Below are 16,631 nucleotides of genomic sequence, written 5' to 3'. Positions count from 1 at the left end.
TCTCTGCCAAGAAAACCCCAGATGGGGTCACAGAGTTGGACACGACTAAACAACAGCAGCATAGGGGGACATTCAACTTTGCTCTTTGAACAATTCTATTGAGAGTAATAGCCATTTAATTAATACAAGCATAATGTGATGCCTGGTTGAGCCTAATTTTAAAAATGGCATTTAGAGTTGTGGTAAACAGATTTTTAGCCCTGAAAACTATTAGCAAATCAAAACTATTGCTAGGCCAAAGGCCATCAACCACTAAGCGTCTGTTCCTGTGCTCAGGCGCTGTGCCAGGTGCTGGGGATACGGTAGCAAGAGTGGAACGTTTCTTCCCCTGGAGAAGCTTATAGGCTTTGGGGGAGACAGTATGGGCAAATCCAGGCACACCCCAAATAGATACAAAAGAGATGGAGCCTTCAGAGAAGGGCTTCTGTGCTTGAAGGAAATGGTGAGGAGGGAATGCCTTCCAGTCATGGGGGCTGGACAGTTCAAAGGCCAAGAGAGGAGAAATTAAGTGTTAGTGACTCTGGAGCCTCCCCTCTCTCTAGTGGGATTTTTAAAAAAACACTCGGAATGCCGGTCAGCCCGGCTACTGGGGTGACTGGGCCTGGTCAATCTCTTGGGCTCTGGAGAGTTCTGAGCTGAAGATTAGCTAAGCCAATTGGGTGACTGTACCAAATTCAGCATTTGTACTATAAGCCCTCAGAAAGTGAGGGTGTGGGGCACCATGATGCCAAGAAGGTGCAAACTGGATGGCTAGAACCTGAGCAGGTCAAAGTCCCACCAATCAGAATAGGTCTTAGCCATGAATAGCCACCTCGTGTCCAGCCTAATTTCGATGGAGAAACCATGTGTTAAATTTTTTTTTTAAATTAAGAAACAAATAAACCATATTTGAGGAATAAATAAACGATATTTTCAAGGCTTTGTTCTATGTCCTGGAGATACAATGGTGAAAAAAACCAACATGGCCCCTGCCCTCAAGCAGCTTACAATCTAATAAAGGAACTATGACATGCACACAAATAACTCTGGTGCAAGGTAGAATGTGATAAGGGCACAGAATAAATACAGAGAAAGTGCTTAAAGAAAATGTGAGGTGGGAAAGATCATACTTTGGTGGGAGAGGTCAAACAAAGGAACCAGGGCAAGTTACTTGGAAAGGTTGGCGCCTTGAAGAGAGCCATTTTAGTGGGCAGAAATGAGGAGGCATGGCCTGAGCTCACGCATGGAACCTGATGAGTGAAGGGTGAGCTGAGGGAACAGCTTCAGGGCCAGTTTGGCTTGAGTGTGGTTCTGAGAAGGAGAGCCCAGGGAGGGAAGATTGGAAAGGGAGATCAGAGCTGTGTTGGGGAGGGTCTTCAGTACTGAAGAGTCTGCTGCAGGCCACTGGCTGTCCTCTTTGCACTCTTTAAAATTATTGAAGATCCTACAGAGCTTTTGTTTCTGTGGGTTATATCTACCAATAGTTAACATATTAGAAATTTAAATGGATAAAATGTTAAAATACTTATTATTCCTTTAAAATAACAATAGTAAACCCATTATATGTTAACATAGATAACATGTTTGTGAAAAACAACTATATTTTCCAAAACAATAAAATTAGTGAGAAAAATGGCATTGTTTAACCTATTTTTGCAAACTTCATTAATTCTGGATTGATAGAAGACAGCTAGATTCTCATATGTGCTTCTATATTCAGTCTTTTTGTGATAATGTTGTTTTGATTGAAGTATATGAATAAATCTGGCCTTAGATGTGTAGTTGGAAGAGAGAGGAGTATTCTAATAGGCTAATGATATCTTAGTAAGATGATAAAAATAGTTTTGACATCATGGTCCCCCTGAAAGGGTCTGAAGGACCCTACTTTAAGGATAGCTACTTTAGGCAATAGGGTCTCAGGGATCTCCATGGGTCCCCCAAAAAAACTCACTCTGAGAACTGCTGCACTAGGTAATAAGGTCTTGGGGACCCCCATGAGTCTGCAGACCTCACTTTGACAACCACTGCTCTAGGTAATAGGGAACAACCAAAGGTTTCTCAGCAGGCAGATACATGCATTAGGAAGGTTATTTTGGCAGCTGGGTGAAGGATGGATGGGAGAAGAGAGAGAAAGGAAGCCAGGGAGACTAGGTAGCAAGCTCATCCAGTAGTTCTGGCTGGAGGTGTAACAGGCCCTGAAGCGGAAGGGAGAGATGAGAGAGATGGTTCCATGGAGAAGGCCTTCCCAGCCAGGTGGATGTGGGGAGTAAGGGAAAGAGGGAAGAATCCATGATGGCGGTGTCGAGCCTGAGCAGCCAGAAGGAGATGGCGATGTCAACAGAAATTGGGAAAAATAGAAGATCTAGGGGAGAAAGAAGAAGAGTTTGGTTTGGGGCGCATTGAATTTGTGGCATTACAACATCCGGTTGAGATAGATGTCCAGCGGGCAACTAGTTGGACATTGAGGCCTGGAGCTCAAGCAGGGGTTTGATTGGATGTTAAAGATGGCCACTGAAGCAGTGGGAGTGAATGAGTGAATGAGTGAATGAATGAATGAAAAAGCACTTAGTGTTTACCATAAGGCACTTTGCTGAGCTCTAGGGATACAAAAACAAACACACCAAACAGACTCTGCCCTCTAACAGCACACTTGGAGCAAGAGTGAAAAGAAGAGGAGAGTACAAGCTCTGTGCCATAGCAGTGGGTCAGAGCCCAAGGCCTCAGGGTAGAAGTCCAGGGGCCAGAAGGAAAGGCCAGTTCAGGCAGTTGGCTTAGTGTGGTTGGGAGAGAAGAAGAAAGATGAGGTCAGAGTCTGAAGGGGGTTAGGTGAGTCACAACTGACTTTGAAACTGGCATTTCAAAGTGTGCAAAGCCTTTGAGATATATTATCTTGTTTGAACCTCACTATCAACTGAGTGAGATCAGGACGATTTTCACTTTGTATTTCTGTTCTCTCTGCTCACCTAGCCCAGTGCCTGGTGCATAGAGAGCACTTCATAAGGACTTGCTGATTGATGCTGGGGGGATTACTATCTCGAGTTTACAAATGAAGAAACTCTGGAAACCTCATCAAAGTTAAGCGTCTTGGTTATAGTCATGGAGCCAATAAGTAGCCGAGGAAGGATTTGAATCCGGGTTTTCTTGTCTCAGAGTCTGGCCCTTCATTCACTCTGTCATGCTGCCTCCCAAGACAGAGCTGTCTTCCTTTTACAGGCTTAAAATTCATTGTCCTCCCCATTGAACAAATAGTATCATTTAGTCTTCAATTTAACTTACTCTCAAAGCATAAGGTGTTCAAAGAGGGAACGAATTTGGGTTTATGGCAAAGACAAAAAAACACAAGTTTTTCTGTGTTAGACTAATTGTTTTGTTGTTCAGTTGTGTCCAACTCTTCGTGACCCCTTTTGAGGTTTTCTTGGCAAAATTACTGGAGGGGTTTGCCATTTCCTTCTCAAGCTCATTTTACAGGTGAGGAAACTGAGGCGAATAGGGTTAAATGACTTGCCCAGGGTCACACAGTTAGTGTCTGAGGCTGGATTTGAACCCAGGAAGATAAAGTCTTCCTGATTTCAAGGCAGGCATTCTATCCACCGCACCACCTAGTTGCCCTGCTAGACTAATAGCCTTTTAGAAAAAAGAGGATTTGCAGTGGATAGAGTGCTGGACTCAGAGTCAGAACATTTGAATTCAAATTTTACCTCAGATACTTATTAACTATGCAACCCTGGGTAAGTCACTGTCAAACTCTGAAAATGAAGGTTATAGCAAAAGCTTTATACCAACTGTCAACTCTGACAAATAAAATAAAATAACACCAAAGAGCTCACAGAGGTTATAAGCAAAAAGCCTTCTTTATTCCTTTGAAGGAGGGAAGCTAGACCCAAGGCAGCGAGGCTAAGCCTTGTGACATGTATAATTGTGGCTAGACAAAGAGCCAGGCAGTGAGGGGGTAACAGCAACAATGAGGCTAGTGAAAAAAATCCATTCGTAGCAAGGCTTCATGATCGGAATGTGATTCTTGCTGGTGCTTAGCTGAGCTCAGGGATCACCTGGGGCTGGTGTGAACCAGTCCTATGATTTGGCTGCAGCAGAGTTCATCCAGAGGGTGAGCAAAAAGGATTGTTGTTGTGCCTAGCTCAGGGCATACCTGCTTGCTGGGCCTTAGCTCTGGAAAACAGAGAGGAGTGAAAAGAGAGGAGTGGTCTTGGCATGGGGATCCTGACATCACTTAACCTCTGTCTTCCTCATCTATAAAACGGAAATAAGAGTACCTGCTTCCATGGGATATTGTGGGGATCCATTGAGATACTGTTTGTAAAGTGCTTTGCAAACCTCAAGGGGCTATATAAATGCTGGCTATTTGTATTATTATTGTTGTGGGTAGGATGGGTAGAATGTCCCAAAATACCAAAAAGGCAGACTAGATGATACTGCTCAGCTCTGGGGACATGGTCTTTATATGTTTACTGTGTAGCTTCTTTGTGCTCTTTTATAAATCTTGAAGAGAATTACACTCAGTGAATTCATTTAACTCTGAATTAAGTAATTACTTGCAACCAGACCAGTCTCTTATTTTGAAAAAATGTAAGCTCAGTTAGCTTTTTGATTAGGTTTTTTATTTTATTTTTATTTTTTTTTAGTGAGGCAATTGGAGTTAAGTGACTTGCCCAAGGTCACACAGCTAGTACGTGTCAAGTGTTTGGTCTGAGGCTGGATTTGAACTCAGGTCCTCCTGACTTCAGGGCTGGTGTTGTATCCACTGCGCCACCTAGCTGCCCCTCGATTAGTTTTCTTAATGGTGAGGTGGTAAAACATTTTTTCTTTGCATAGAACATCATCTATTCAGAAACTGAGACCCACACTATTGAGAAACAACGGAAAGAACTGCAACTATTAATTGGGGAACTAAGAGATCGGGACCGAGAGCTCAGTGAGATGGTTCTGGCACATCAGAGACAGCTTCTGGCATGGGAAGATGATCGGCAGAAAGTGCTGACTTTGGAAGAGAGATGCTGCAAATTGGAGAGTGAGTACTGGCTGAGCCAGCTGTGGCCCCCCCCCCCCCTCACCGCCAGCCCCCAGCCGCACCCCAGGAGACCCCCTGATGTGCTTTCCAGCCATTCCCACAACACTCCTATAGGCAATGCTGGAAGGAACGCTGGAGGATTTGGGCAGGGACACATAGGCCTTGCTGCACTTAAGCTTTATTCAAAAACACTGATTAAATGCCCACTGCTTAGAATGCGTTATACAGAGTGATTAGCATAGTACCTGGTGCATAGGCAGTGCTATACCAATGCTTAGCTTAGAAGAGACCCGTTATACGCCCCCATTGGAGCAAGCAGGCTCCTGGGGGATATGGCCCACATAGATTCCTATGGCACAAATGAATAAATAGTTGGTATGTGCATTGGAGAAGCATAGATCAAATGCTGTGAGCCTGAAATGCTTTGTAAATATTAGCAAATATTTTTCTATCATGGCAAGAATCATTAGGAAGTGACAATGTTATTTTAAAAATTAGAAAAGAGCATCAATGAAATACTTTCAAAAAAAATAAAGGGATAGTATATACAATAACAAAAAAGGAAGTGGTAGTCTCGAATAACCTTAGTGGCTTTATAAAAAATAAGTCATACCAGACTAGTTTCATTTCCTTTTTTTGACAAGTTACTAGACAAAGTAGATGAAGGTAGTGCTATAATTTACCTAAGATCTTAGCAGAGCATTTACATATTATTGAAATCGTGAGTAGTTGTAAACTAGATAATTGTGCAATTAAATGGATTCAGGGCTGGATGAATGACTAGACCCAAAGAATAGTCATTAATGATTCAATGCCAGCTTGGGAGAACCAGTGAAGTAATATAGGGATCTGTGCTTGGCCTTGTGCTAATTAAAATTTTTATCAATTACTTTAGCAAAGCCAATGATGGCATACCTATCTGCAGTTTGCAGATGACGTGAAAGCTGGAAAGGGTGGCTAACAGTAGATGGCAGAATCAGGATTGATAAAAGATCTTGGCAGGCCAAGGCAATGTGCTGAATTGAAGAGGGTGAAAGTTAATTATTGTAAATATAAAGTCTTACATTTGGGTTCAAAAAATCAACTCCACAAGTATATGCTGAGAAAGGCATAATTAGAAAGCATTTCATCTGAAAAAAGTTTGGGCTTTTGGCAGATCACGGTATAAGGTCAGTCACGTGAGCTCACGTGAGCTCATGGTATAAGTCAACCATGTGATATGGTAGGCAAGAGTACCCACAGCTAAGTAGGGGATGGTCCTGCTGTGCTCTGCCCTGGTCAGACCATATATTGTGCTGTGTGGGGAGCCTCATTTCAGCTAGAAAGTGCCAATTCCAAATGAAGATTGGTTAAAGGTGAGTAGTCTAGAGCAGACTTGATAGGGACGTGATAATAGCTGCCTCCTGGTATTTGAGAGACTGGCACTTGCAATAGGATTCCACTGGTTTCATCTGCTTGGCTCCAGAAGGTACAATTAGGAGTCATGAATAGAAGGCACAAGGAGGCATATTGAGACTTCATGTAAGGAAACATTTCTCAGGAATTAGGAATATTCACAAGTGGCTGGAATCGGCTTCCCAGAAGGCCAGGAATGTAGCAGTCGTAAATGTTATTGACTGACGGGGCTCCCTTGGGCCCTCACAAGACATCTTCAAGTCAAGGCTTATTGGTGCCCTCCAGCCCACAACACTGCCATCTAAACCAGGTGAAAATGTAATTGGGAAATGTTTAACATAATAAATAAAAATGCAACACAACATAGATAATGTCAGCTTGTAGTTTTCTAACTCAGTCTCTACCTGCAGGGATCTGTTTCTGTTGGATTTGGACATCCCAGAGACAGAGGGAGTTCTTATTAAGGTTCCAACTGGGCTAGATAACCTCACGAGTCTTTTCCAACTGAGATTTTATGATTCAGGTTGCAAATTTGTGATTTACTCTATCTGCTGTAGGGGGCCATTGAATGTTTCTAAGCAGAGCAGTACACGACCATATACAAGAAATAATTTAAGTATACTTGTAAGGCAGTGTACAAACGAGTGAAAATCAATTTGGTACAAAGAGATTATGTATGGATGGGCTGATGCAAAGTGAGATGTACTGTGTACACAGTAATAGCAGTATTGTAAGATGATCAACTGTGAATGACTTAGCTGTTCTCAGCAATACAATGATCCAAGACACCTCTGAAGGATTTAGGATTAAAAATGCTGTCCGTCCCCAGAGAAAGTACTGATGGTGTCTGAATACAGATTGAAGCACGCTTTTTTTTAAACTTTCTTCACTTTCTTGAGTTTTTTTTTGTCTATGTTTTCTTTCACAATATGATTGTTATGGATATGTTTTACATGATTACACATGTATAACCTGTCTTGAATTGCTTGCCTTCTTAATGAGGTGAGGGGAGGAAGGGAGAGAATTTGGAACTCAAAGTTTTAAAAACGAAGGTTAAAAATTGTTTTTACACGTAGCTGGGGAAAAATAAAATACTAAATAAAAGCTTAAAAAAAAGAGACAGATTATATATGGGATGGTGGAAGGGTTTGGAGATTAAGAGGCCTGAATTCACTCTGAACCTCAATTTCTGTGTCTATTAAAAAAAAAAAAAAAGAGTTGACTAGATGATTTCTATGGACCCTTCCAGCTCCACATCCTGTTTGGAGAGGATTCTGAGAAGCCCAGCAATTGGAACGGGGCATCATTAGGTACACGAGGGAGGGTTTCCAGCAAATGGGTCTTAAGCTGGACTTTAAAGAACCCGATCATCCACCTTCCTGCTTTCGGCTGGAAGGGTTGTTCTCCACCTTCTTCAATTCCCGACACAGTGGTGAAGCCAAGTACTCTCAAAACTTCCCCTAGAAATAGGCATATTTTTAAACTTCAGTACTTCCCTATTTTGGAACCCATCCAGAATAACCATTTAAGTCAAAAGGCAATGGTACCATGACATCTCTTCATCTGCCATCCCACTGGTTTGGATTCCAAACCTGCCCGCCTTCTGTTGACACCATGTTTGTTGCTGTGGCCATAAGAAAATGTGGTAAGGAAACGGGTCACATAGAATTTAAAATCGTGCCTTGTGTTCTTCTCACAACCTAACCAATTTTATCTTCAGTTTTGATCTATGTTTAACTAGAGGTTTTTGATTACAAATCACTCTTGAGGAAGTGCAATTTTTTCTGTTTTCATGATGACATGGCAATGTTGTTTGGGGTGTTTATTCAGTGATTAACATGCACAAATGCCCAAGTACTGTGCATGATGCCTAGGCACCTCAGTATAGGGTGACATGTGCCTTTTAATTCAAACAAGTGAAGAAGAAGATGACTGGCATTTTAAAACAGTTATTTCAAAATGGAAATTATAAATTTATACTTTTGGTTATTTAGGCCATCCACGTCTAGGTGAAGATGTCTGTGTGCCCTTTAAAGGAAAAATGCCCCAGGGGGCAGCTAGGTGGCACAATGGATAGAGCTCTGGCCTTGGAGTCAGGAGGACCTGAGTTCAAATCCAGCCTCAGACACTTTACACTTACTAGCTATGTGTGACCCTGGGCAAGTCACTTAACCCCAATTGCCTCACCCAAAAAAAAAAAAAAAAGAATGGAAAAAATGCCCCCTAGCTAGAACTTCCCTCTGCTCCCCAGAAGGGCACCCTGTTACTCTTCAGACTTGTCCATAAAGAAATTCTTGCTGTCATTTCTCTCAGATGAACTGCATAAAAGGAGTGAAATAATTAGAACCCTCACCAAGAAGATCAAAACCCTAGAATCTCAACAAAATGACCACCAGGAGGTTCTTCAGACAGCTCAGCAGCAGCTCCAGGAAATGTCTCAAAAGGCCACCCAGGCTTCTTTCACCTGTGAGGACCTAGAGGTAGGCAGGGGGTCCCTGGGCACAGGCCTTGGAAAGTCGAGCCACCGCGTCCTGTTGGTTGCATGATTCTAAGCGGGGAAGGCTAGCTGCTCTCCAGGATACATGATAAAGGCAGGAGGAGGGGCCTGTGGGAAGACCACTGCTGTCCCTCTCAGTTTAGCTTCCTTCTTGCTTTGATTTTTTGGTGTGACAAGACCCAGCGCATTTGGAGGACCTGAGAAAAACCATGGGGTTTTAAACTCAGGCAGTGCTTTGTAGTTGGTTGAAAAGTAGTTTCTAAAATGACTTGGGGGGGTGGGGCGGAGAGCAAGCATTTGTCAAGTGTTGGCATTGTGTTGAGCACCGTGCTAAATGCTTTACAAATATTATCTGGGGGGAATGCAGATCGGCAGGAATCGACCAGAGTTAAAGAGAATCTTCTTTAAAAACAAAACAAAACAAACTTGTCTTTTTTTTTTCAATTAACAAATCCTCCTTTCCATCACCCTTCCTCCCTAAAGGGAATCATCTTACCCTAAGTCAGATAGAGGTTTGGGAAAGGATGAAGTGAGTTCAAAGTCTGGCTGAAGGCCTGTGGGCTCTAATTAGATGACTGACTTTTCTGTGTTTCGAAAGGGCTTAGCCCAGAGACCCAAAACTTGAGCTCTTTAAAAAAGGCCAGGCATGTCCAGTATCCAGTCATTGGACTACATGAGGGCCTTGCACTTTTCAGTGGCTTTCTCTTCTTAAGGAGAGAGCTTTAGCAGTCCCCAGAGTCAGCTTTGCCTCAAGGGGCCGAGCTCTTCGTGTAGTCTTTATACCTTATCCTTAGTAGTATGATGAAGTAAAGCTTGAAATTATTCAGGAATTCAGTTATGGATTCTAAAGAATTACATATAGAGAGAAAAAAGAAGTATCGTATAAATGATGCATCTTCCTTCACGGCCCAGCTCCAATGTTGCCTCCTCCATGGAGTCTTCCTTGATCCCCCAAGTTGTGTGTGCTTACTCCCACCTCAGTTTTCATTATATTTTGATTATTTGTGTTTATGTTTCATCCTCTTAGGAGAATGTAAGCTCCTTGAGGGCCGGGCCTGTTTTGTTTTTGTCATTGTCTTTGGGCCCTCTAGCACAATGCCTTGCATATAAAATGTCCTTTGTCACTGTTTTATTGAATTGAAAACAATCATCTAACAGCATCATTGGAATTAGGGTTTCATCTTTCATCCCCATCAAACCAACAGATATGTGTTAAGGATTTACTGTGAGCAAGGCAGCATGACAGGTGGGCCCTATCATGGAAGCAATGAACATGAGCTTGGATAGACTTCTGGAGAGAGTGGAGGACAGAAGGTCCTGGCATGTTATGGTCCGAAGGGTCACAAAGGGTTGGATACAACTGAGTGACTGAATAACAACATAATCCCAAAGTGAAGGCAAACCCAGTTTTGTGAAATGTAAATACTGTGATGCTTAATGTAGGCACACACACGTTTTGTATATGTATATGTATGTGTGTGTATATGTATGCCTGTGTGTATGTGTATACCATAGAATACTGGTTTTATTGTTGTTTCAGTCACGTGACCCCATTTGGGGTTTTCTTGGCCAAGATACCGGAGTGGTTTACCACTTCCTTCTCAAGCTCATTTTGCAGATGAGAAAACTGAGGCAAACAGGGTGAAGTGACGTGCCCAGGATCACACAGCTAGGAAGTGTCTGAGGCCAGATTTGAACTCAGGAAGATGAGTCTTCCTGACTCCAGGCCCGGCGGGCGCTCTGTGCACTGCAGCACCACCTACCTGCCCTATAATGCTTACATTCAATAGTAATAACACAAAATTCCATTATCTGCTCTTCTTCAGTAGCTTTTCACGGTACCGTTCTGAACAATGTCTTAAATGACTAATGCTTTATGAGAGAATCACGGGTGGCCTATCTCTTTTTTTTTTCTAAAATAAAGATCACATTTATTATCACCAGTTTCATAAAAACACAGACAGCTTTTACAAAAATGATTTTGACAGAAAAATATTTGAGTTTAAGTACATTGTAATATTGCAGGAAAAAACACACACTCTATTGCTGTGCCTCCCCCTAAAGCTTCAAAGAAACTAAACATTTCCTGATCAAGATATCCATTGTTTACCATGACCTGTCTTTGGAAGTAAGTTCATTGTGTTTTCTTAACAAGTCGAATCATTTACTCATTCAAGTTAAATTCCAGGCTGTACACTCTCTTGGCGCCATTGATGTAGCACTTTAATGAATAGTAGAGTAAGAGCTGAACGGGAACTTAGAGATCATCTAGTCCAACCCCCTCATTTTACAGATGAGGAAAATGAGGCCCAGAGAAGAAATGATTTGCCCAGAAGAGCTGGGTCTAGAACACGGGTCTTCTGATTTGCTGGCAAATGTTCTTTTCCTTCGGTCAGCTAGACATGAAAAACAAACCAAAGGATGTTGAAGATTTCAGACATTTCTTCCTCTGTGCTGAGAATTGCACCAGGTGGGGAACAGTTTAAAATAGTCTAATCAATGGAACAGGATGGATGACTTGCCCAGGGTCACACAGCTGGTAAGTGTCAAGTGTTTAGTCTGAGGCTGGATTTGAACCCAGGTCAAAGGTCACTTAGGTCAAAACATTGGCTCAGTGTGTCCTGTGTAGGGTAGCTTAACTTATAGGTGGCGAGCTTGATCCAAAACTAGGAGATTCTGTTTGAAAAGGCTTTTTAAAAAAAGGATGCTTATTTAACCTACTTTCACACCAGATAGATGTAAGTAAATGAAAACAAAGAAATCACCAGCAAAAGAAGTAAAATGAACCCAGATTCCTGTTCTAGTGGGAGCTCTAATAGTACAGACAGAATGTGACAAACATCTTCTTTTTCTCTTCTTGCATTATTCTCTCATAGGGAAAAAACAGATGTCTCAACAACTCAGTGATGGAACTTTCAGCACAGATAGGACAGTTACAAGCCCGAGAACAGGCGCTCTCTACAATGATCAAGCTTAAGGTAACACACCGACTGCATTTTTGACTTACTTTCTCAGATAGCTTTATTAGGCTTTATGAGAACCTTGAAAAAATAAGCGAGCATGGCACATTGACTGACCGGGTGCCCGCTTGCTGGGCTCCTTTAGGCCCTCAGGCTGGTTCTGCTGCACTAGCCACTCACTGAACCCTAGAGAACAGTTTTCCCCTGGGGGCTGCTGTGGCCTTGGGCTTGAGTTTGCTGATAAAGACTAGGTGAAGAGCTGTGATACATAATTCAGTCAGCAATTAGTATTTCCAAGATAGCTGTAAGGGTAAGGCTCTGCAAATCTAATGAAACCAGCTCAACCCACTTCCTTTAAAGCTCATCTTGGCCACCCCCTTTCCTCGCATCCTAGGAAGAAATTACCGTGTGTATATTTTGAACTGAATTTCTATGGATGTGTTTCTCCCTGTTGAATATAAGCTCTTTGAGAATAGGATTATTTTGATCATTATATTGGTTTAGCATGGGGCCTCGTACAGAGTAGTGGGCACTCAGTGTGTTGCTTATTGAGTAAATGAGTGAACCTTGTCTCTGTTTCTCATTCTTGCTTTCTTCCTGCCAGCAGCCTCCCTTTCTCCTTTCTTTCCTTCTATTACCTTTCCTTTTTTTCTGTTCTTTCCATTTCTTTTTTTTTTTTTAATTTTTAGGCAATTGGGGTTAAGTGACTTGCCCAGGGTCACACAGCTGGTAAGCGTCAAGTGTTTAGTCTGAGGCCGGATTTGAACCCAGGTCCTCCTGACTTCAGGGCTGGTGCTCTATCCACTGCGCCACCTGGGTGTCCCTGTTCTTTCCATTTCTCACTGTTATCTGATCATGGCCTCTAAGGTTTGCAAAGTGATTTAGAAAGGTCAACTCAGTTGATTAATAAACAGGCAAATGTTCTTTTCCTTCGGTCAGCTAGACATGAAAAACAAACCAAAGGATGTTGAACGTTTCAGACATTTCTTCCTCTGTGCTGAGAATTGCACCAGGTGGGGAACAGTTTAAAATAGTCTAATCAATGGAACAGGGTGAAAGCTCATCGTCAAAGGTCACTTAGGTCAAAACGTTGGCTCAGTGTGTCCTGTGTAGGGTAGCTTAACTTATAGGTGGCGAGCTTGATCCAAAACTAGGAGATTCTGTTTGAAAAGGCTTTTTAAAAAAAGGACGCTTATTTAACCTACTTGGCATATATGAATTTTATATAAATTTTTCTGGAGATATAATATGTGTATATTCATATATATGTACATATATTTCTAGTATACTTATTGCTAGAGTACCCAGGCTCTCTGAAAAATCTTCTTAGAGACTCCTTAGCAGCATGTTTTGTCTGTGACAGGATGTTCTCATCGGGTCACTAGCTTAAATACTTAGAAGTATACTTGTTGACTACTAGTATGAATACAGGTAAACTTCAGGGTTTTTCTAAAATTTAAACGATGGGAAGAATTCTACCTAAATGTTTGAATTATTTTGTAAAGAAAGACTTTTCTTTAATTAGTAGTATTAGTCTCTCTGTAAGTACATTGACTGCTTAAGTAGCCTTGTGGTAGGGGCAGCTAGGTGGCACAGTGGATAGAGCACCGGCCCTGGATTCAGGAGGACCTGAGTTCATAATCTGGCCTCCGACACATAACACTTACTAGCCGTGTGACCCTGGGCAAGTCACTTAACCCCATTGCCTAGCCAAAAAAAAAAAAAAAAGTAGCTTTATGGTACAGTGGGGAGCATGCCTTACTGGGAGTCAGGAAGATGAGTTCAAATCCAGCCTCAGATACTTATTGGCTCCATGACCTTGGAGAAGTCATTTGACCTTTTTGCTCCTTATTTTCCTCAGCTGTAAAATGGTGGCATTGTGGTGGTGGTGGTGGTGGGGGAGTGAACTCTTCTCTTCTGTCTCTTCTGTCTCTAAATCTCTGATCATGTTTTCCAGGGCATTTTTTCCTACTTTGGATTTTCTGTGTGTGGTTAATGTAAATATAAGCAAATTAAAATGCTGGCATTTCTAATCTGCAGGACAAAGATATTGCTGAGGCAATCAATCATATTACGGACTGTTCAAATAAATTTAAGATGCTAGAACATGCCTTGCACGATGCCAAAATGGTGGAATCCTGTATTATCAAGGAAAAGCAAGATTATAAACAGAAAATGAAAGTGCTAAAGTTTGAAGTAACTAAACTAAAAGGTAAGGAATGGAATTATGTGATGATATGCCACTTGGCTTTTGTGTTAGGGCACCCGTGCATAGAGAAGAGTGTTCCTAATGTGGTTTGTATATAGAGAAGCTCTTTTAAAAAAAGCAAACAAACAAACAAAAAACAACCTTTTGCACCTGTAGCCTAAGTGACGTTTTCCTTGGCAACTGTCCATTCTTCTAGTAAGTGAGGGGGAAACCATTTCTACAGCTCACCTTAATATGTATTTACTTTCCATACTTGAATACCCGCAGATACTTGGCTGATTTTCTGACTCATTTTCATCTTCCCCTATTTTTGCGTGGTTTAAAAGCTAAGATCTTAATTAGACCTTATGAACTGTCTTTGATACATGTAGTACAGGCCACGGAAGGCTTCTTGACCTCAGCTCTGTCGCTGTCCCTAACCCGTAGCCCCGAATGCTCCTGTTTTTCATACAAGCTGATGTTGCAGTAGACGGGAGCAGAGTGAGGTCAGGTCAAGGATCAGACCTTTTACGGCCATAAGCAGTATTGAGCTGAGCCCATACGTGGAAACTTGCAAGGGCTGTCTGCGGGTGAGATTTCGCGTCAAACCCTTGTCTCAGTCATTGCGTTGAGGCAGGAGGTTGCAGTCACAAGAAAGCCCCATAGGTCCTCCGTCACCTCTCTCCTCTACTGATATCGAAAGATAGGAAGAGACTTTACATAGGGGTGCTCTTGGTGCCAGCGCTTCTGTGTGATTCCAAGAACGGATTCTTCCTGTTTATATTAAAGATGAGCTGAATGAAAAGACGACTGAAAATAATGAGCAGCGAGAAGAGATCATCCACCTCAGGCAAGAGAAGAGTCATCTGCATGATGAACTGGTCTTCACTGGTAAGTGGGGGCAGCTTGTTCAACTCGCATGCATTTTCACTTGGCACGTCTGATACAGCTGGGCGTGTGTGTGTAGCGAGCTCTTGTGTCTTCCCAAGTGTCACTTACCTCTCTGCAGTATGTCAGAGGAAACACCTTTCCCCAAATATAATGTTTAAAGCCCTTTTAGTCTTTTCTCTCGTTAAATATGGACATTCATCAATGGCGATGAAAACTTTTGCAGAAGCATACACCGGTGTATCCTCATGGTACGGAGGGTGCCCTCGATTCCCTTTTGCTAACTGAGCGCAGGTCTTTGAAAGTCCTACCGAGCAGGGGGGGCTTCCAGAATAGGTCCAGTGGTGAACTGTAAGCGTGGCTTCTGCCTGAGGAAGGAAGATCCCTTCTAGCTTCTGAAGGAGAAGTGTGTGGGACACAGGGGGCTGGAGACTGGAGCTGACTGAGAGGGAGGAGAAGGACATAGGGAAGGTGATCTGGGTGGTTTGGGACTTGAGAAGATGGCCAGAGATTGGATTTGGGGAGAAGACGCTGGGGAGAAGCTGCGAACAAGCCAAGCTGTAGGAGGAGACAGCTGAGAAGAACTTGGTCACCTCGTTTTGAAGGATGAGGAAAAAGATTGACAAGAAGAGCCCGAAGAGGAGGATGAGGAACCAGAGAGAAGAAGCCAGGAAAAAGTACGGAAGGAAAGGTTAAGTCCAACACATCAGTAAGACAAAGGAGAGAAGGGAAAGGAGGTTTGGTAGTGCTGGCTGTCCACTTGAGAGGAAGGAAAGGAAATGGGGTGTGCTATTTGGGGGGTTAAAGGTAATAAGTGGGTGTTACAGAGTTGTCCTCACCCAAAGGAGTTTGAAAGACAAGGACTGATGGTCTCACTACCAGTGAGAAAGCAGAGCAGAGAGAAGTTTGCACTGATTGGTATTTCTGTTGTATGCAAAGTCCAGAATGGTCTCCCTCCCAAAATAAAAGGTGAGAAGTTTGAGGAATGTCTCCTTGTGCTCCAGGTTATCAGGGATAATGAAATCTTCCTAAAGGTCCTGGAGGAGCAGCATTGATGTCTCTAAGGCAGAAGAAAGATCTGAAGTGGCAGTGGAGAGACTAGCCCTGTGCCCAAAGGTCAGAGAGCAGAAGAATGGCACACGGGGGTGGAAAGGAGCCAGGCACACAGAGAATTTGAGCCAATAAGCGAACTGGAGCCTCTTCTTACACAGGAGGAAGCAGGGTGCCTTGGGAAATGAGAAGCTACTGGTCCTCCAAGGTGTGATGATAGAGTAGCACTTGGTGAGAAATCATCAGGAAAGATGAGAAGACCAGCGGCACTTGGTGACTCCTTGTTGAGGGAGGTAGTGTTGTGTCCTTGTGAGGATAGCAAGTGAGAAAGGCCTTCCATGTATCCAAGACATATCAGTGAAGCTACCAAGACTTGTCCAAGGAGATGACTGGTACCCTGGTACCCTTTTAGTTATTTATGTGGGCATAAATGATTCTGCTAGAAGGAAGCATTTTGCCAAAGATTCTGAAATATTGGACAAGAAACCAAAAACCCCAGGGCACAGGTGGTGTTTTCATCACTGCTTCCGATTAAAGGCAAAGGGTACAAAAAAGAAAAGCAGATTTGGGAAGTGAACAACTAGTTGACTTGGTGCCTGAAAATGGAACTTTGATTTCTGGATCAAGGCTTAAAATATAGGGTTTTCT

The 16,631-nt window shown here is 42.6% G+C and overlaps 1 protein-coding gene across 3 annotated transcripts in view; it reads left to right on the top strand.

Annotated features, from left to right (window-relative positions):
• Positions 1–16,631, top strand: part of CCDC62 (coiled-coil domain containing 62) — a 55,314-nt gene that overhangs the window by 4,051 nt on the left and 34,632 nt on the right. For 2 of the 3 annotated variants that reach the window (XM_027853554.1, XM_027853552.1), the window contains exons 2-6: positions 4,810–5,005; positions 8,714–8,880; positions 11,774–11,875; positions 13,898–14,069; positions 14,835–14,936. In XM_027853554.1, the coding sequence (XP_027709355.1) occupies positions 4,810–5,005; positions 8,714–8,880; positions 11,774–11,875; positions 13,898–14,069; positions 14,835–14,936 (739 nt within the window). The remainder of the gene's footprint in view (positions 1–4,809; positions 5,006–8,713; positions 8,881–11,773; positions 11,876–13,897; positions 14,070–14,834; positions 14,937–16,631) is intronic. The other variant, XM_027853553.1, reaches the window with a different exon arrangement.

Source organism: Vombatus ursinus, unplaced genomic scaffold, assembly GCF_900497805.2.
Source record: "Vombatus ursinus unplaced genomic scaffold, bare-nosed wombat genome assembly UNPS02009994.1, whole genome shotgun sequence".
Classification (NCBI taxonomy): domain Eukaryota; kingdom Metazoa; phylum Chordata; class Mammalia; order Diprotodontia; family Vombatidae; genus Vombatus; species Vombatus ursinus.
Note: the sequence above shows the minus strand (reverse complement) of the source record. Positions and strands in the feature narration are given on the sequence as shown.